The sequence below is a fragment of the Trachypithecus francoisi genome, unplaced genomic scaffold (assembly GCF_009764315.1).
Source record: "Trachypithecus francoisi isolate TF-2019V2 unplaced genomic scaffold, Tfra_2.0 Lachesis_group2, whole genome shotgun sequence".
Lineage (NCBI taxonomy): Eukaryota > Metazoa > Chordata > Mammalia > Primates > Cercopithecidae > Trachypithecus > Trachypithecus francoisi.
The window spans coordinates 65,440,850-65,462,690 of NW_022681465.1; the positions used below are offsets into that span (position 1 = coordinate 65,440,850).

Genomic DNA, 21,841 nt, shown 5'->3' on the forward strand with positions numbered 1-21,841 from the left:
GAACTCCAGCAGTATGCTTACTGGTTATCTGATACAAATAACAAAAAAACAGCCATTAAGTGATCTTAATTAGAGAGACTCTCATCCTTTCGGGAAGTCACAGAGTCCTTTGAGAATCATATAAAATCTATGGAATTTCTCCTCAGTGAAATAGACATGTAGGCATACACATAAAAATTTACGTGGAATTTCAGGGGGTTAAGAATACTTTGAAGATTATTAGGCAACTGTGGTCACTAAAATAAGAGTGCTGATCTGAAATGTAATAGTGTTCTTTGTATATTTAATTATAATAACCTTTTGGAATTACAGATTCCAGATGTTTGTGCTCTGCTGTTCCAATTCATTGCTTCTTTATGTAATCCATAACTACAGTCTTTAAGGTTTTAACTGTTTAGAATTATTGGATTTATCGTTTAGAATGCTTTTATTGGTAAGTAACTGGAAATCCAACTCAAACTAGTTTAAACAACAACAAATAAGTATTTATTGATCACATTACTTAAGTCAAAAAGTAAAGTGGGCTTTGGACAGGATTTGATCTGAGTTCTAGCTGTTTTTCTGTAATTTTCTATTCTATCCAGCTTTGTCCTCAGGCTGGCATTTCTAAGATCACAAAATATCTGCTGCAAATGTATATCAGCACATTACAGTCCAAGAAATAGAGTATCTGTGACAGAATTTCCAGCAAAATCATGAGTGGCCCCTGATTGAACAATTCCTAAACTAATTCCTGTGGACAAAGGAAGCAAGATGCTGATTGACTTTGTCCAGGAGAACTCAAAAGAATCACTAAAGCAAGAGTCTAGTCAAATCCCGCCATTGGAGATGGGTTGGAATCAGTTCCACCCCAAGTCATGATCATTCCCATACTTCTCTGTAACCTAATCCTTAACAATATTTCTAAATGTTGACTGTATTTCTTTACAGTAAAGAAGCCAATCCTTTTTCACCCAGCATCCTACCAAAGTTTTCGACTTCCTCAGCATGATATTCCTGTACAAAATTAAGATCGTGCTGCTTTTGGTGTGTGTCAAAGATTGACATGAACTCTTGATGTGTTTTCAGTTTATGTTTCTGTCATTACAGGCACATTTGTTGTCCAAGTCACTGCAACAGATGCGGATGATCCAACATATGGGAACAGTGCTAAAGTTGTCTACAGTATTCTACAGGGACAGCCCTATTTTTCAGTTGAATCAGAAACAGGTTAGACTTTTTGATCTTCCTTTATATAATCTGTAATTTTAATTGACATGCTCAGCTGAGCTAGCATATTTTTTAATAAAAATAATCAGTGTGATTGGATTTTCTTGCATACATCCACCAAACACTAATGATATATTTGTAAACATGACATCTGAATCATTGTAATCAAAAAATCTGGCAATGAATCTTTCACCCACCCTTTCTATGGAGTAGATTGAGAAAAATTATGTATTGCCTTAGTTTTCTTCCAGTTTGGGGCAAAGCTAAAAGGTCAACCCCTTTTTGATAGCTATTGGCCTGTTTGCAGATATTCGGAATCTTCTTTTTCTAATTATTTAGTAAGATTGTGTCTCTCTATTCTGCTCTGAAACTAGATGTAGCCATGTGATTTATTTGGTTGAATAAATGTGATAATGATACAAGTCACTTCTTAGTAAAATTTTCAAAGCTGGTACACAATCTGCCACATTCCTGTCCCTTGCCACAGTTATCATGGAAACCAATGTCGAGATGTAGTCTGTAGCCTGAATGTCTGAGTGGTATCAGACTACCTGCTAACCTACCTAAGCTACCTGCTTACCTACTCAGAGCCTGAGTGAAAAATAATCTTTAGTTGTGTGAAGCCACTCAGATTTTGCATTGTTTGTTATCACATCATTGTCTAGCTCATCCTAACTGATGGAGTCCTAATCAAAGTGAAACGCCATCTGGAATCCTCTTTTCAACATCTCAGTTTTCTGTTTTCTGTATTTTCTCCACAAAGTAGCAACCTATCTTATAATGATTTGTTTTTAGCAAATATCATTTGTATTGTATAGTAAATTCTATGCATATTTTTATCATAATGAGTCAATTTCCTTTTATACATTTTTTAAACATCCATTATTCTTGGTAGAAATCAAAACCTCCCTAGGTTCCCACATCCAGTTGGAAATCTCTGTGTTAAATGGTGCAATGAACTTGGAAAGAATCCCAAGGAGAAAGAATATGTTGAGTTGAAAAACAATAAGGATGAAAAATTAGAATTATTCAACTTAAAGGACAAAAGGCTAAGGTGATCTCCTGTATTTAAATAGAGAAGTACTATTATTTGGAGAACAGAAAGCAGCTGTACTTTCACTGAAGCCAAGACTATAGGAATGAAATTGATCTGTTGTCTGAAGTATTCTTGTTAAAAACTTTAAAAAAGATATTTTCGCTTCATTAGTTGTTAAGCACTAGAATGTGTTTCTGCAGAAGGTTGTAAAGGCTTCTCCAGTGAAATTTGAAAGAAAGTTAATTTAAGCATAAACGTTACATAGAAACTGGGCAAACTTTTAGAAGTTCTTTAACTATTTTATAACGACCTAACAACAGAGATAAATTTAACCTAACTTAAAAATTTTGGTTGCCATTGGGGCCAGTTGAACTAAAGTTCACGGTCAGCTTTAGGAATTCTAAAAGGCTGAAAGACCTTGAACCTTAATTCCAAAATTCTCTAGAATCATACAAGATGATCATTATGAGAGAATTGATGTTCTATTTTCTAAAGACCATAGTTTTACAATTTAGGAAATCCTCAGAGCATTCATTATGGTAGGTGTATCTGAGGGGTAATTCGTTAATTCATAATGGGAAACTCAAGAGTCATTCAAGTATATGACTTTCCTAACAATTTCCTTATAATTCACCTAAATGTCTTTTATCAAGCAACTATTGTAGTACACCTTTATACCACAAGTCAGTTTAGATTTTGCTGTGTCATCTGATAACACTTAATATTTGTACATCCATAATGTAATTATAATATTGAGCGTCATATAACCCTTAATAGTCTATACTATTGCAGAATCTGACTTGTACTTATTTTTATTCTCCTTGTATTACAGGCTTCTTTTAACATATCTATCTGCCCTGTGTGGTTGTAATATCTTTCAGTATAAAGGCTGTATATACTTATTTTTATATCATCATGACATCTGCATAGCATTCTGCATATTGTGGGTGACAGTTTATGTTTGTTTGCATAAATAAATAATTCCATAAAGTATTCTTAATGCATCCCTTTGTACTCTTAAATTTCACATCCACAGGTATCATCAAGACAGCTTTGCTCAACATGGATCGAGAAAACAGGGAGCAGTACCAAGTGGTGATTCAAGCCAAGGATATGGGCGGCCAGATGGGAGGATTATCTGGGACCACCACCGTGAACATCACACTGACTGATGTCAACGACAACCCTCCCCGATTCCCCCAGAGTAGGAACATTTGATTGAATGAGTTTCTTCAATGTGCTTTTATAAAACTTGAACGTTGAGAGTTTTTATTTTTCATTGTCATCATTATTGTCAAAGTTAGTGGACTTAAGAAGAACTGGTACTTTTATTAAAAAATGAGTTGACAACATGGCATACGCTCAGGAAATGTGAACATTTATGTTCCTGTATTGGTAATTAGCTGAGTGATTTCTGCTGTTGTTGTAAAGCCAACATCGTTGTTTCATTTCTCCTTATTAAGAAAACTACCACAGACGTAAATCTGCTCATGCAGAACATATGTATACAAGCATGCTGCAATTTGTTAGGAAAAATTTGACTTTATGTTTTGTGAATTTAATCAGGCATGTAATCTCTTTTAAATCCTCACAAAGCTTTGTAAGGGGAGGATTTATTATTTTACTGTTTCTAAAAATACAACTGTGGAAGTAACTAGGTACTTAATCCATTTGTAATCATAAATCGTTTTCTACATTATGGTTAGTTGAGATACCGAAAGTCGTCTCCAAAATCATTAAGTCTCGTGATTAGATAAGAAGGAAGAAGAAGGAAAAACAACATCCATGAATACCAACTTGGTATCAGAAGTATGCTAAAAATTCTCACAAAAAGCTACCCAAGAGGGAACTGGTTTTAACGTAACTTTTCTTCCAGGAACAAAATCCCTTTGGGACCATGATCTCCTACAAAAGCTATCTCAATTATTAAATAGAAAACCCACTCATTCTATCATGGCATTTTAAAAAAACTAATCAGCTAATACGGGCTTCCTTTAGAATAGAGATATACATGAATCAACAGGAAGTAGTTTTATTTTCTTTATTTTTTCAAGTTTTTAATCAGAGTTAGCTAAATGCAAAAAGATCAGAGCTAATTAAAGAATATCTGATATAACAAGTTGAAGAAAGGTTCTGTGAGGCCTACCATTTCCTTTACACAGGCTTGAAATGAAAACTATTAGGATTACCAACAGTTTGCCCAAAACCTCCTTTTTAATATGGAGATTCCCTGCGGAAGAATAAGAAAAGGATCCTGCCCCTCCCCCCCCACCCTGGAACCACAGGAATTTGTAACTCACTCTGCTCTGCTTACATAGCCTGTGACTTGTTATTGAGCAATATGCCAAGGCAAGGGAGGGGAGAAGATAGAAAGGGGCAGGAGGCCCTAAAAATGGAAGTTGAAAACACTAGAGAAATACTTAACCTGGGGTGCACCAACTCATTCCTATAATCCCAGAGCTTTGGGAGCCTGAGGGAGGAAGACTGCATGAGGCCAAGAGTTCAAGACCAGCTGAGGCAACATAGTGAGAACCTGTGTCTACAACAAGTAAAAAGAAATTAGCCAGGCATGATGGTGTGCACCTGTAGTCCCAGCTACTCAGAAAGCTGAGGTGGGAGGATTGCTTGAGCCCAGAAGTTTGAGGGTGCAGTAAGCATGATCATGCCACTGTACTCCAGCCTGAGCAACAGGAGGAAACCCTGTCCGGAAAAAAAAAAAAAAAATGCTCTTTTTGAGTTGCATACTTGAGTTAACCTGCTTTATCATTTTACCAAGTATGAACTCATTACTTAGGGGATTACTATTATTGAATGCCTACATTTTAGTAGTGCCATAGACTGTTTAAATTCTTTTCAAATCATTTGTATAAATGGTTGACAAAATGTAATGGAAAAGGGTAGAATAAGCTTTGGTTTTACTATTTTATATTTTTGGTGCTAAGTACATCGTGGTCTGGCCAATCTAAACTGTAACTCATATGTAGTCTCTCTAAACTAAGTTTGCAAGAGGAGCATATTTAAAAAAAAAAAAGTTTCTGTTTAGGAAACATAAGTTTCAAATTAGTAATACAAATATAAGTATGGGAGAAACCTATGCATAAAATAATAAAATTTAGGAGTCAAAAGAAAAAAAGTAGGAGTTTTATCACTTAACGTATTTACCAATATCTCTAACTCTGCAACTAGGTCCAGCTCCATGTATGAGTAAAAGAATATCTACTTGGATACAGTTTCCAACTTGCTATAATTTCTTTCCACCTCCAGCTATTATTAGCAATGGTAGAAAGAACTCTTTTAAAGAATACCTAGTAATTAACTTAAAGTCGCAGTTCAGATTAAATTCTTCTCTACTCTGTTAGATTAAGTTAACAAAGGGCTTGGAAGCCTTCTGTGCCTCCTGTAGCCGTTCAGCTGTTCTCACAATCACACCATAAACTTTGGAGCCTATTTACAGGACAAGAAAAGTGTTCTCCATTTGCAAGGAGACAGGTCATGAAATAGAAGAAACATTCTTAACAACCATGAAAGTAGACATAAGAAGAACAGACCACCATTAATTATTTTGAGGAAAGCACAAATCTACCTGATGGTAGTGTCTTAAAGAACTGTTAGAGAATAGGTTTTGTTTTTATGATAATAGACTGTGGTTAGTGTATGTTTGACTTATATCTGTCTGGTGATTAATAGGTTCATACCAGTTTAAAACTCCTGAATCTTCTCCACCGGGTACGCCAATTGGCAGAATCAAAGCCAGCGACGCTGACGTGGGAGAAAATGCTGAAATTGAGTACAGCATCACAGACGGTGAGGGGCTGGATATGTTTGATGTCATCACTGACCAGGAAACCCAGGAAGGGATTATAACTGTCAAAAAGGTAATGCTGCTTCTTAAACACCATACAAAGTGAACCCATTTACCTTTCTCCAGTTCCTAAGTTACCGGGGCAATTATGTCTCACATAAACATTCCTTTAGATTTTTATTTGACTTATTATTTTCAGAAAAAATGCCAATTCTGGCCAGGAATGGTGGCTCCCGCCTGTAATCCCAGCACTTTCAGAGGCCGAGGCAGGAGGATCTCTTGAGTCCTGGAGTTTGAGACCAACATGGCAAAACCCATCTCTGCTAAAAATACAAAAATTAGCCAGGCGTGGTGGCGGGTGCCTGTAATCCCAGCTACTCTGGAGACTGAGGCAGGAGGATTGCTTGAGGCTGGGCAGCAGAGGTTGCAGTGAGATCATGCCACTGTACTCCAGCCTAGGTGACAGAGTGAGACTCTGTCTCAAGAAAGAAAGAAAGAAAGAGAGAAAGAGAGAAAGAGAGAAAGAGAGAGAGAGAGAGAGAAAGAGAGAGAGAGAGAGAAAGAGAGAGAGAGAGAGAAAGAAGGGAGGCAGGGAGGGAGGAAGGAAGGAAAGAAGGAAGGAAGGAAGGGAAGAAAGGAAAGGAAAAAAGGAAAGGAAGAAAGGAAGGAAGAAAGAAAGTCAATTCTAATGACAATGAGATCTCTTGGATTGGCTTTCAGGAACCTAAAATGATATGCATTCATGTTAATTCTAGACATCCAATGAATTTTTATTAGGAACCTTCTAAGTAAATAAGTAACATAAACAAATGATATTCATAAAAATACATTAAGTAAATACTTTAAATGAACAGTAAATAAGCAGTGCCAGACACTGCTCTAGGTGCTGGAGGTGCACTGGTACATACAACAAATGTTCTCTGCCCTCATGGTACTTCCAGTCTAGGGGGAAACAGACGAGGAGCCAAGTAAACAAACAAACACACATTACTGCAAATTGTGATGCATGCTGTGAAGGAAAAGAGTACAGCAAGCAGTGATCAAGATGACTTGCATAACAGAAAGAGGATATATAAAGATCACAAGTTTAAATTAAATACTATAACAAATTTAAATTAAATACCATAAATTTCCTGTGACTTCTTTAACTACTTTTTGGAACACAACAATAAATCTTTTATGTTCTGATTTCTATTTTTTTCCAAAGTACTGATTCATTATTTTATCCCCCAAATTGTCTAGCACCACAGAGTAGTATACAAAAATATGGCAAAAATTAAAAACCAATGAATTGTATGCTTCAAGACTAAAAATGTTAACTTGGTTAACTTTTTATGATTTCACTTTCATCATGTATGGTGTAATATTTTCTCTCTCCTTTAGCATACTATTATCTTTTCTGGTAAATATAAGCACAGGTGGATGTAAATAACAGAGACTTTTTTCCTCCCAAGCTTAGGATTACGTGTCTTAATATCTGAAAACACAATAAAACATGTTTAAGTGACACTCAGACTAATGTTTTAAACTGTAATATAATTAGGAAGCCCATTAGTGTGCATTAACCTTTTTAATTTTCTTGGTGCCTTATCAGATTCAAACTGAAATTTTGCCTAGACGACTAAATCACATTCACTAACGTCTTGATTAATTGTGTTTCTAGTGAGCCTTGTCATATTATCATCAAAAACTAAAAGTCAGCAATAAGCATTTGGGTTCACCATGTCTCCAAAAGCAGAGCTACTTTTCCTAAAGACCCTTGACAACAATGATCATTATTTTCTTTGGCAAATAATTAGCCCAATGCCCTTTTCAGGATACCATATTGACAACAATGATCTTTACTTTCTTTGGCAAATAATTAGCCCAATGCCCTTTTCAGGATATCATTTGGAATATGTCATTACTTCATGCAAAAAAAAAAAAAACTTTAATCTATGTTTTTTTGAATGATGATGAGGGATTCACAATGCAAACCTGTGGCTCTCAATTCTGGCTGCACCATAGAATCGCCGGGAGAAGTGTTTAATCATGTAGATTTTAATCTGCATGCCCCAATATGTTGGTTTAATGGTCCAGGGTGGGGCCAAGTTTTAAACACTCATTGGTGTAATTAAAGCCAGATACGGCCGGCACAGTGGCTCACGCTTGTAATCCCAGCACTTTGGGAGGCCGAGGCAGGTGGATCATGAGGTCATGAGATCAAGACCATCCTGGCCAACATGATGAAACCCCGTTTCTACTAAAAATACAAAAATTAACTGGGCCTGGTGGCGTGTGCCTGTAGTCCCAGCTACTTGGGAGGCTGAGGAAAATCGCTTGAATCTGGAGGCCTGGTTGCAGTGAGCTGAGATCGCGCCACTGCACTCCAGCCTGGCGACAGAGCAAGACTCCGTCTCAAAAAAAAAAAAAAAAGCCAGATGTGAGAACATCTGACATGGAATAACACACTGTGTATTTGCCAACTTGCCCCTGCTGGCCCCCTCTAGTGAAACGTGAGTATTTTTTAAGTGGGGACAGGGTGGGCTCTCCCAGACTCCTGCTTCCAAGTGTCCTTCCTGCCTGGTGTGATGCCTTGTACCTCAGGACCCACTTTTAAGTCAACAGCAGGCGCGGTCTCAGCCCATACACTTTTCAGGGCTGTGCGGCATCTGAACTCCTTCACAAACTTTACAATCGTTTCCTGCCTAACAGCCTAGATGGAAGGAAAAAAATGACATCGTATCTTTCCTCCCTTTGCCCAATATCACACTAATGTGTTTCCCTAAGCAATATGATTCCATTCATTTATCAGTGATTTACACCAAAAATGTTTCATGTCTTGGCTTTCTGTGTCTTGGATGCTTTAAATATGTCACTTCTTCCCCCACCCCCCACCCTAAGCTCTTGGACTTTGAAAAGAAGAAAGTGTATACCCTTAAAGTGGAAGCCTCCAATCCTCATGTTGAGCCACGATTTCTCTACTTGGGGCCTTTCAAAGATTCAGCCACGGTTAGAATTGTGGTGGAGGATGTAGATGAGCCTCCTGTCTTCAGCAAGCTGGCCTACATCCTACAAATAAGAGAAGATGCTCAGATAAACACCTCAATAGGCTCTGTCACAGCCCAAGATCCAGATGCTGCCAGGAATCCTGTCAAGTAAGCACGCTTCCGCGATGTATCTGTTTCATAAGCTTCAATCAATTTATATTCAAATATCTGCCTGCACTTTAGAAAAGATGAATCCCTTTTGTTCCAATTAGACAATTATGTTTTCCTGAAAAAACTATTCTAAACAGCACCTTTAACTCTCTTTGCTCACTGCATAAATATTATTTTGGCAGAAGTACAGTAGTCCCTTGTTATCCCTGGGGGATTGGTTCCAGGACCACCCCCATATTAAAATTCACAAATCCGGAAGTTCCTTACATAAAATGACACAGATTTGCAAACAACCAAAGCTCATTCTTCCCTATGCTTTAAGTCATTTCTAGATTACTTATACTACCAGTTCAATGTAAATACTATGTAAATAGTTATCTTGATGTTTTTATTTGTACTATTTTTTATTGTTTGCTTCTTGTTTTTTCCAAACATTTTTTATTTCCAGTTGGTTGAATCCACAGTTGCAGAACCTGTGGATACATGGGGCTGACTGTATAAACCTTAAAAGAACACAAATTTGGGAAGGAAAGCAAGCTGTAAGGAGTTTACTGCTTAAATAGAAGTAGTATAAGGTGATGCGGCTGAATAACCTGGGATTATTTTTCAAGGTTTGAGATTTTTTTAAGTTTAAGATTTGTCAAAGAGAGGCAAAGAAAAAGTATGATTTTTAACAAATCAAGCACTGGGATTGGGAGCCTGTTTTTCAAGTGTAGAAAAACCTATCATGTAACACCTAAAAGAATTATCCTCCATTCAGATGCATTTTTCCTTTTGTAGATGTAGATAAAAACAAGAATTGTTTCATGATATACGTCTGTGAAATCCTAGGGAAATTAATACAACAGAGTCCAAATGTATGCTATGTAAACTAGTTCTGTTTTCCCTATGCTTTCCTTACACCTTAGTTGTAAATCATGTTACAATAAGGCCTTATTGCTCTTTGGGACCACCAATGCTTCAGTATTCTCGGATCTTAACAGAAAAATGCTGGAGTCAACCAACTTCCAGCCTTCAGCCAGTAGCTTAGTTGACTAAATGAGAAAAGTACTAGCTGGGCGCGGCAGCTCACGCCTGTAATCCCAGCACTTCGGGAGGCCAAGGTGGGCAGATCACTTGAGGTCAGGAGTTCAAGAAATGTGCTAGACCAGAATAGCATTGTGTCAATTATTCCCCATAAACAAAGTAAGCAGACTGAAAAACTAGAGAAACTCTCGCCAGTGAGTTCACAAATAGATTCTGGTCAAGGTGCCAGCCAAGTGCCAGGTACACTCTAGGCACTAGGGAATATAGCCCTGATCCCATGAAGCTTACATTCTAATTGGGACAAGCAGAAATAGACAAACAATAAATATGTAATACATCAGGCGAAAGTAAATTTTAAGCAGGAAAATAAGGCAGAATAAGGAAATAAAGAGCACCTGGAGTACTATTTTAGATAATGGGGTCAGGTTTGGCATTCTTGGTAGGGGACCATTTAGTAAAGATTTGAATGAAATTAAAGGGCGAGCCATGTTAATGCTGAGGGGAGAATATTCCAAGAAGAAATTAAAGGGCGAACTATGTTGATGCTGGGGGGAGAACATTCCAAGAAGAGAGAAAAGCAAGGGTAAGTCTGATACCAGAGCTTCCTTGACAGTTGAAAGAGCAGCGAGGAGGCCTCTGCAGCTGAAAGAGAGTGAGCGAGGGAGGCGAGGTCAGATATGAGGCCCCAGAGAGGTTTGATAGCTGATGACGAGTGTGGCAGGTCCTCTAGGGCTTTGTAGTTCATGGTACAGACTGGATTTTGTTCTGATTGAGATGAGAAGCCACTGGAAACCTTTGAATATAACAGTTAACTAATCTAAAACTCCATTTTAAAAGGATAACACTAGCTGCTACATGAAGAATATTATTGCAGATAAAAGAACTTGGGGCTCTAAGGCAGCAGTCATTTTCCAACTTTTCCCAGTTGAGCCCTTTGTTCAAATAAAACCTTATGACAAGCCCTACATCTCAAACACAAAAATTCCTGGCTTACTTTCAGGGAACAATTTTAAATCACTGGGCAAATAAACTCTTGTTTTATCTCCTACTGGAATATCTATAAGACACTTTGAATCGGGCTATGGTCAACCATGTGAGCTCCATGGATCAAGTGTTTCTCCACATACATTTAATATTGTTAATAAGGAAAATGAATGTGGTTTTCACTAATATAGCTTTCACTAATATAGTTTTCACTAATGCATGTGTAAGTATTTTCACAACTACTCTCTTAGAGTTTATTGTAACTGCATAAGGAAAAAATCTTAGCAAGTAAGTATCAAATTCAATTTGAAAGTGTTAATGCTAGAAGTTTACAAATATGAGCTTTGGTTATCTCCTTGATAGATCAACATTTTTTTTAATTAAAAGCGAGAATGTTCTGCGAATTCAGGCAATATTTCCATATCTATATTACTTTTTATACCAAATACCATTTTTACCCACTGCATTATTTTCTGTTTTATGAAATAAAGTAGTTAGCTTGTCAGATTATGTTGGCTGTCAGCTAATTTTTAAGCTTTTTGCTGCCAGCCTTTCCTTGGTACATATGGATTTGATACATATACATTTAAGACTAGAAATACTTATAGATATATTGGTATATAAATGGTATTCCAGCGTCCTTTTATAGGATAAAATTCATTCTTATATTAGAAAAATACATTTATACATAATTTTTGATTATTTAAGACATAAATGTTGAACAACTAAGTGCTAGACAATATGGTAAGTGCAAAATTAACACTAGAGAATTCTTCCCCAGAGCACTGATTTATCATTATACAGGTACAAATCTTTAATTCTTTAATCACATAAAATTATTTTCTTCTAATAACTTCATCTCAAATTCCCTTTGGTTTCTGTGAAATAATCTTATGTCACTATACATACAAATTATGAAAAATTTATGCAAACATACATCCTTTCTAGGAAGAACCACAAATCTTCCTGACTTGAGGATACATTAGAAGACAAATTATTTAATCACAGAATATAATGAAGTCCTAGGGGAAAAAAAAAAAAAAAAAAGAGCTACCTAACAGAAGGAACTGCTATAATCATGATGGGATTGATTATCTTGTTTCTTATCAGTGATAATTACAATTAATGTGATTGGACAATAAATATCCTTGATATAAATTAAATTACCTTGGAAGGAAAAAACAACAAACAAGCAAGGCTTGTGTACAAGCATCTTTCCTAAATAATGTGGGCATTTTAGATTTTCTATTAATTTTTAAATGTCCCAACACAAAGAGAAAATACAATTTTGGTATTTCCTAAATAGTTACTTTCTCCTTCAAATTGAAAGCTGCCTTCAACTAAAAATTCTCACCTCTTACCCTTTATGTCAAGGCTTGATAGGAAAATATAATTACTTGTAAAATTTAAAACTATAGCAGGGGGAAAAGAACAAAACAAGATTATTGCTGTATGTAATTGTAACAGCTTACAGAAACAGCACATCGTAAGCTTAGCATTTTCCATGAGAAAAAAATATGTATATAGATAATTATAAAATTTCTTACAAAGTCTATGAATATTGAGGTTTCCTTTTTGTAATTAACTATGTGCTATAAATATCTGTCATTCTCAAATTTAAAATAAGACGTGATCAAGTAAGTACAATACTGTTGCCTAAATTCTTAATAAATATTGATTCATGACATAAATGGCAAAACAATAGCTGTTTCATTTGTTTCAACCCTTTTGATAATAAAAACATAAGTTTATATACATTCAAACTGAAATTCCAATTCAACTTAATATTACACCCATTGTGAACTTCATTAATTCTCTTTAAAATCAGGTTTAAATAGCCTACAATAATTGAATATCTATTTCATTTAGACACTCACTAGATAATACAAATAAATTTTATGAAGATAAAATATATTGTTCATTATAATTCACTACTTGTGTTTTAAACCAAAATAACATATTCAAGTAGAATCTTGGATGCAGTATACTATGGCAAATTAGTAACAAGGGTTTATTTTTCTTAGAACACTCATAATGATTCTACATATGTCTGCCTCGCTAGGTCATTTACTTAAATTGAATTTCTACTGAGGCAATGTTTTTAAACCTCATAAAGTTTTAAAAATCCAGCTGAAATGGGCAATTTTTTTTCTAATGGCCTTAACATATCAACTTTCTTCAGTTTTCTCTGTAATACCCCACCCCCACCCTGCTAATAAACATAGTGTATTAGTCCATTTTTACACTGCTATAGAGAACTACCTGAGACTTGGTAATTTATGAAAAGGTTTAATTGACTCCCATTTCCACAGGCTGTACAGGAAGCATGGCCAAGAGGCCTCAGGAAACTTACAATCATGTCAGAAGAAGAAGAGGGAAAGGAAGGGGAAAGTGCCACACACTTTTGAACCATCACATCTCATGAGAACTCACTCACTATCACAAAAACAGTGAGGGGGAAGTCTGCCCCATGATTCAGTCACCTCCCACCAAGTCCCTCCTCCGACACATGGGGATTACAATTTGAGATCAGATTTGGGTGAGGACGCAGAGTCAAATCATATCATTCTTCCCCTGGACCCTCCCAAATCTCATGTCCTTTTCACATTTCAAAACCAATCATGCATTCCCAACAGTCCCCCAAAGTCTTAACTCATCCCAGCATTAACTCAAAAGTCCAAGTCCAAAGTCTCATCTGACACAAGACAGATCTTTTCAGCCTATGAGCCTGTAAAATAAAAAACAAGTTAGTTACTTCCATACAATGGGGTTACAGGTATTAGGTAAATGTTCCCACTCAAAAAGGGAGACATCAGCCAAAACCAAGGGGCTACAGGCCCCATGCAAGACTGAAATCCAGCAGGGCAGTCATTAAATCCTAAGGCTCCAAAATAATCTCCTTTGACTCCATGTCTCACCTCTAGGGCACACTGATAAAGAGGTGTGCTCCCATGGCCTTGGGCAGCTCCATTCCTGTGGCTCTGCAAGATACAGCCCCCGAGTCTGCTTTCATGGGCTCGCATTGAGTGCCTGCAGCTTTCCCAGGCTCATGGTGCAAGCTTTTGGTGGATCCACCATTCTAGGGTCTGGAAGAGAGTGGCCCCCTTCTCACAGCTCCACTAAGCAGTGCCCCAGTGGGGATTCTGTTTGGGGGCTCCAACCCCTCATTTTCCCTCCACACTGCTCCAGTAGAGATTCTCCATGATGTCTCCACCACTGCAGCAGACTTCTGCCTGGACATCCAGCCATTTCCATAAATCCTCTGAAATCTAGGTGGAGGTTCCCAAACCTCAACTTCTTGCTTTCTGCACACTTTCAGGCCCAACACCATGTAGAGGCCACCAAGGCTTGGGGCTTGCACCCTCTGAAGCCACAGCCTGAGTTGTACCTTGGCCCCTTTTAGCCACAGCTGGGGCTGGAGTGGCTGGAACACAGGATGCCATGTCCTAAGGCTGCACAGAGCAGCTAGGCCCTAGGCCTTGCCCATGAAACCATTTTTTTCCTCCTATGCCTCTGGGCCTGTGAGGGAAGGGGCTGCGATCAAGGTTCCCGAAATGCCCTGGAGACATTTCCCCTTGTCCTGGCTAGTAATATTCGGCTCCTCTTTAGTTATGGAAATTTCTGCAGCAGGCTTGAATTCCTCCCCAGAAAATGGATTTTTCTTTTCTACCACATGGTCACCGTTTTAAATATAAGTTCGTTTCACGTCATCTCTTTGTTCACGCATATGAGCATACACTTTAAGAAACAGCCAGATCAATTCTTGAAAGCTTTGCTGCTTAGAAACTTCTTCTGCCAAATATCCATCTCTAGGGCAGACGCAAAACACCTCCAGTCTCCTTGCTAAAGCAAAGCAAGAGTGACCTTTAATCCCGTTCCCAATAAGTTCCTCATGTCCATCTGAGACCTCCTCAGCCTGGACTTCATTGCCCATATCATTGTCAGCATTTTGGTCAAAACCTTTCAACAATTCTCTAGGAAGTTCCAAACTTTCCCACATCTTTCTTTCTTCTTCTGAGCCCTCCAATCTGTTTCAACCTCTGCATGTTACCCAGTTCCAAAGTTGCTTCCATATTTTCAGCTATCTTTATAGCAGTCCCCCACTTTCCTGGTAGCAATGTTCTGTATTAGTTCGTTCTCACACTGCTATAAAGAACTACCTGAGCCTGGGTAATTTATGAAGAAAAGAGGTTTAATTGATTCACAGTTCTACAGGCTGTACAGGAAGCATGGCTAGGAGGCCACAGCAAACTTGTAATCATAGTGAAAGGTAAGGGGAAGCACTACACTTTTAAACCATCAGCTCTCATGAGAATTCACTCACTATCACAAGATCAGCAAGGGAGAAGTCTGCCCCCATGATACAATCACCTCCCATCAGGCCCCTCCTTTGACACATGGGGATTACAATTCAAGATTAGATTTGGGTGGGGACACAGAGCCAAACCATATCACATAGCTATTCTAAAAACTAGTAATACATTTATAAATAAGACAACATTTCTCAAAATCCACTAGTCTTCCACCAGTATTAGGGATGGAATGTTTGGTTTCCAAATGCTTCTCTTTGTTTTCCTTGAATGTATTCAAACTCTCCTTCTTAAATATTTATCAAGTTCCTCGTCTGTTCCAGGCACCACTGTGTGTTTCTGGTCTTCCACTGATTTAAGTGATGTAAATGATTCTGTCTTTAGTGTTTTTCTTCCACCACTGGACATTGTTTTCTTGGACAGCTGAATAGGAAATCTGGGATCAGTCCAGATCTTGATCTTGAGCTTCAGACTAGATATCTCTTCCTCTACTTTTCTCAGGCACCTCAGCCTCAGCACAGCAAAAATGGAACTTACCCATCTTCCCCGAATCCTGTTTTTCACTCCTTTTTTCTCTGTTTGTGGCAGCACTGTCCAAGCATTCTCCTCAATTCAACCAGTGATCTTTATTAACCATAATTTAGATTGTGGCACTCCCCTGCTTAAAACCCTTTGTAGCCAGGCATGGTGGTTCATGACTGTTATCCCAGCACTTTGGGAGACCGAGTTAGGTGGATCACTTGAGCTCAGGAGTTCAAGACCAGCCCGTGCAAAATGGCCAAATCCTGTCTCTACAAAAAATACAAAAAATTAGGGCATGGTAGCACACACCTGTGGTCCTAGCTACTCGGGAGGCTAAGGTGGGAGTATGGCTCAAGCCTGGGAGGTCGAGGTTGCAGTGAGCCAAGATCATGCCACTGCACTCCAGCCTTGGTGACAGAGAGAGTGAGACCACATTTCAAAACAAACAAACAAAAAACCCTTGGGTAGATTTGCATTGCATTTAGAATAAATTCCACCTCCTTACCACAGCCTTCTGCAGTCTAGACTCTGGCTCTCTCCCCAGTCTCATCTCCTATCTCCCTCTTCTGCCTCACTAACCTTGGCCACACTAGCTGTCTTTTGCTTATTTCAACAGATGATTTTTTAAATTAAATGGAAAGTAGAAAAATAACCAACACCCTACATATGCATACAAATACACACACACATATTAAAGTTCTCAGGTTGTAAAAACTTGAGTTAAAAAATGAAACAATTACTATATAAACTTGATCCAAATTTATACATATTAGAAAAGAAAATGTAATGGTGATCCTCAAAGTCATGCAACTTGTCTAGTGAGTTTACTATTAAGACCTCCATTGTGAAGAACTAATTTCTCAAAATATTTTACTTAATGTCAAGTTGTAGATATTCAAATATGCACTAGAGATGGAAAAAAATTCATGCCACAGATACTCTGGGACATATTGTGTACCAGATGTGTTATGATGTTCTATGATGTGAGAATAGGAAATAGAAAGAAAAGCCTTTCTTAATTCCACTCTGCATTTTCAGGTACTCTGTAGATCGACACACAGATATGGACAGAATATTCAACATTGATTCTGGAAATGGTTCCATTTTTACATCGAAACTTCTTGACCGAGAAACACTGCTATGGCACAACATTACAGTGATAGCAACAGAAATCAGTAAGTCCTACCTAATACCACTGCTGTCCCCCATTAATAGACTGAGTGTCCCAGCAAGGGCTGGCAGAGCATAGCTTGTCACCATGTATTGACAATCCCACTTGATATGTATTGAGGGAAAGAGCTCTGGAGTGATTTGCAGTAATGCTGCTTCTATATATGCATTGGCTTATACATAAATGGAGAGGCAACCATGAAAGTTCTATGGTTTGGAAACAATAAAATGGGAATGTATCTCACAAATGAGATTGAATTGGTACTTGGTGGATTTAGTTCCAAAAAGCTTATAAATTAGAACATTACATAAACAGCTGAAAAAAAAACAGACTCTCAATTAGACATTGCGTGTGGGGGCACAAGATGAGAGTGGTCAAGTATATTGTAAAATGTGGGCATTGTTTAGAAATTTTTTAGATATCAATTCTCTAGCTTGCTATAGAATTTCTATTTCGAAGTCTTTACAGAATTAAGAGATATAAATTATCACTGTTCCATGGTATACCAAAGTGACTAATACAAATCACCAAGTAATCAATAAAATGATTAGAATGAATTTTATGGTAACCCCCATGAAATTGAAGGCAAAGAACAATAGTGCCAAAAGAATGCTTTAAATAAAATGATTACACACAATGAAAACTAATGTAGATGGTCAATACAATGTACGGGCTGAAGAATGTAAGTGAAAAACGATCTTTAAAATAGAATTTCAATGTTTAAAACTAGGCTTCTGGGCCAGGCGCGGTGGCTCACGCCTGTGATCCCAGCACTTTGGGAGGCCGAGGCGGGCGGATCATGAGGTCAGGAGATCAAGACCATGCTGGCTAACACGGTGAAACCCCGTCTCTGCTAAAACTACAAAAAAAATTAGCTGGACGTGGTGGCAGGTGCCCATAGTCCTAGCTACTTGGGAGGCTGAGGCAGGAGAACAGTGTGAACCTGGGAGGCGGAGCTTGCGGTGAGCCGAGATCACTCCACTGCACTCCAGCCTGGGCGACAGAGTGAGACTCCAACTCCAAACAACAACAACAACAACAAAACTAGGCTTCTAAAGTATAGCTCACTTTTTAGTTTTTGTGTTTAATTTTAAAAGTTCCAAACATTTTTAGCTCACTTTGGGTATCTAGTGTGAAATATTCCGTATCGAATAGTTTATTACATTTGTATTCTCTGTCAATATAACTCATGAGATTTGAAGTGACTACAGGATATTTGGTAGAATAGTAACCAATATGGGCAAAATGAAGCATTGCTTTTAGATAGTGATAAGGACAGCACATTAGAAATTAGGTAGGAATTTACTCTTCAGAATTTATGTCAAGATTTATCTTGAAGTTCATGTGCATTTATATTAAAGGACTGATGTAGATAGCAAAGACAGAGCATCTTTGAAGTTTTAAAATTATAAAATTCTTTCCCACTGAAAATGGCCATTTTTCCGACAACCACGAAATTTTATTTTTTACCAAAGCAGTTATTTCATAAGTATTTTAAGCTTTGTGCCTTAAAAAACTTGTTTTTAAGATTTAATGTTTCTATGACACATTTGAAAGTATTGGTGACTATCTCTTAAAAGTTAGTATTCAGCTACTCTAACTTTCGAAGAATAGTGTGAGTAAAATTTCAGACATTTTAAAGAATCTTACTGTCTAATTTTCTTAACAACCTTTGATATAACAGAAACCAAAAGCTTGTATAAAACCAGCTCCCACTCACCTCAGGGCCTTTGCATATACAGATTCCTCGACCTGAAGAGTCAGAAATATTCACATGGCTTAAATCTTCTCTTCATTCATGTCTCTGGGCAAATGATGTCTCATCAGAGAAGCAGTCTTGGTCATCATTCTAAGTAACAGCTCTGTTTCTCTCAATCCTTTTTACCTACTTAATTTCTCTATAGCATTTACCATCTGACACATTATACATTTATGTGTTTATGGTTTGTCCATCCCCATTACAATAAAGCTCCAGGAAACAGGATCTTTGTTATGTTTCCTAGTGCCCCAACATCCCAAATAGAGGCTGCTATAGATTAGGTATTAGATGCTCCCTAAATACTTACTAAGTGAAAAAACAGGAGACATACAAGTGAAGTAAATGAAGAGAGCTGCAGTGATAGATTCTAACTCCTGATTCTTACACCAGGAATCTGTCTTCCATACTGTGCTAAAAGACTACCACAGAAGGCAACCGAAATACTTCATTTATCTCAGGTCTGCAAACATTGATTCCGCTCTATCATTAATTCCAGATGAAAAGCCTGGGCTTTCAGCCTGGGCTTGGAGTCAGACAGATCCAAGTTTGAACCTGGACTTCACTCTTTACTGTCTCTATAAACACAGATAAATTGCTTAACTTCTCCATGTCTCAGTTTCCTCATCTATAAAGTGGGGGCAGTAACTCCATCTCAGAAGTTTGTGAACATTAAATACATAATATAGCAAAGTGTTTAGCATGACATCTTGCTCTCGTTCAGCACTCAAACTAAAACACTAAGACCAATAACTATCCTTTGGTCTTCTGGTGGTTCATTCGTTTTCCCTCTTCTTCCTTTTGTCCATATGCTCCCCATCGGCCTGCTTCCTTGAAAATCTACCTTTAAAATGCCTCTCTTGGTTTTGTGTTATCTTAAGGTTTATTATACAGTTGAACTATATCAACACAAGTAGCTTTGTCACCCATGTATCTCTAACAGGTGCATCCAACTCCAGATGTACCAAACAATCAAATTCTACATTTTGTGACCACACTGATACTTAATGCCCAGTAGTACATTAGCTTGGGGAATCCGTGCATGAATGAGAATGAAGAAGTTGAGTGGATGTTGTCTAAAGGGAATCAGCAATCAACATGTAAATGGATTTTTCTTTCTTTTTGGTATGTGACAGATAATCCAAAGCAAAGTAGTCGAGTACCTCTATATATTAAAGTTCTAGATGTCAATGACAACGCCCCAGAATTTGCTGAGTTCTATGAAACTTTTGTCTGTGAAAAAGCAAAGGCAGATCAGGTGAGTTTCATTAAAAAGTACATTCAAGTTGAACGTCAGATTAATTTAGATCTTCTAATCATTGAGATGATTCACAGAGCTGAAGGAGAGTTGTGAATTAACTATGAAGTGAATGCCACGGAAATTAATACTATAAATAAGAACCAGGACTTACATATGAGAACTAACAGTTTCGAAGAACTGGAAGTTCATCAAAGACTGAGGCTGATTCCAAATCGATCTTAAGTTTTTATTAAAATAGATTAGTCACAGCTTTATTGGAAAAATCTTTATTGGTGAACAGATAGTTTAATTACCATATGTACTTGAAGTAATAACTAGAACATACTTTATAATTGCCTATAATTCATGATTTCACTTATTTACATTGACCATCTGTATAAGTAATACAAATTCATGAATGCTTTCCTATTTTACACATTTGTCCCCTTGTGAAAAAGGTCTTTGCTGCCAGTGATATAAAAATTATGTTTCAGTTTGTGAAAATAGAAGTACACTGTTAAAGTACACATGCAGGTAGAAAGCTGAAGTTACTGTGTTCTATATACTTATTTTCTTTTCCATTTTTTGCAAGTTGATAGCTTATGTAATGCCAAGAGTGCATTTCTAGACAGACTGTCCAAAGAGAACTTCTACTTTGTGAAGTTGCGATGTTGTCACAGACTATTGGGATATTTTATAGCTTTACATCACTCAAGGCCAAATGTTTCTCAATCAGGATGATTTCCTCCCTGGGGATATGTGCAGTATCTTGAGAGAGTTTGATTGTCACACTAGAAGGTGCTACTGATACGGGGTGGGTAGAGGCCAGGGTGGCTGCTTAACATCCTACAATGCACAGGACATCCTACAGTGTCCCCACAACAAAGAATCATTCCATGCCCTTTGGCTTTCTAACCCATAATAGAGCAGATTCACTGTACATTACTTAAAGGCTATCATTTTTATAATTAAAATGTTAAATCATTTTGTCAAGCAATTTATTGCAAAACGGTAAGAAACACTTTTGAGTTACCAAAATTTTGTGACAATGTTCTGGTTTTTCTCTTAGTTGATTCAGACCCTGCGTGCTGTTGACAAGGACGACCCTTATAGTGGGCACCAATTTTCGTTTTCTTTGGCCCCTGAAGCAGCCAGTGGCTCAAACTTTACCATTCAAGACAACAAAGGTAAATGAGTTCAAGTTACCTTCTCTACCTCCATCTATATCCATACCTGTATCTGTATGTGTATGTATGTGTATGTATCTGTATCTATATCTATCTTTTCCCATCACAATTGATTCAATACATGAAGCAGCATCCACATACATTCACCACTTTGCTTTCCGGTTCCAGACAACACGGCGGGAATCTTAACTCGGAAAAATGGCTATAATAGACACGAGATGAGCACCTATCTCTTGCCTGTGGTCATTTCAGACAACGACTACCCAGTTCAAAGCAGCACTGGGACAGTGACTGTCCGGGTCTGTGCATGTGACCACCACGGGAACATGCAGTCCTGCCATGCGGAGGCGCTCATCCACCCCACGGGACTGAGCACGGGGGCTCTGGTTGCCATCCTTCTGTGCATCGTGATCCTACTAGGTAAACTGGTTCTCCCTGCCTCCTATCTCCCCATGGTG

At 37.7% G+C, this 21,841-nt stretch overlaps 1 protein-coding gene across 2 annotated transcripts in view; it reads left to right on the forward strand.

Moving 5' to 3' along the window:
• Positions 1-21,841, forward strand: part of CDH6 (cadherin 6) — a 141,402-nt gene that overhangs the window by 108,671 nt on the left and 10,890 nt on the right. For both annotated transcript variants that reach the window (XM_033179266.1, XM_033179267.1), the window contains exons 4-11: positions 1,090-1,209; positions 3,282-3,449; positions 5,933-6,120; positions 8,931-9,184; positions 17,068-17,204; positions 20,093-20,214; positions 21,266-21,383; positions 21,552-21,803. In XM_033179266.1, the coding sequence (XP_033035157.1) occupies positions 1,090-1,209; positions 3,282-3,449; positions 5,933-6,120; positions 8,931-9,184; positions 17,068-17,204; positions 20,093-20,214; positions 21,266-21,383; positions 21,552-21,803 (1,359 nt within the window). The remainder of the gene's footprint in view (positions 1-1,089; positions 1,210-3,281; positions 3,450-5,932; positions 6,121-8,930; positions 9,185-17,067; positions 17,205-20,092; positions 20,215-21,265; positions 21,384-21,551; positions 21,804-21,841) is intronic.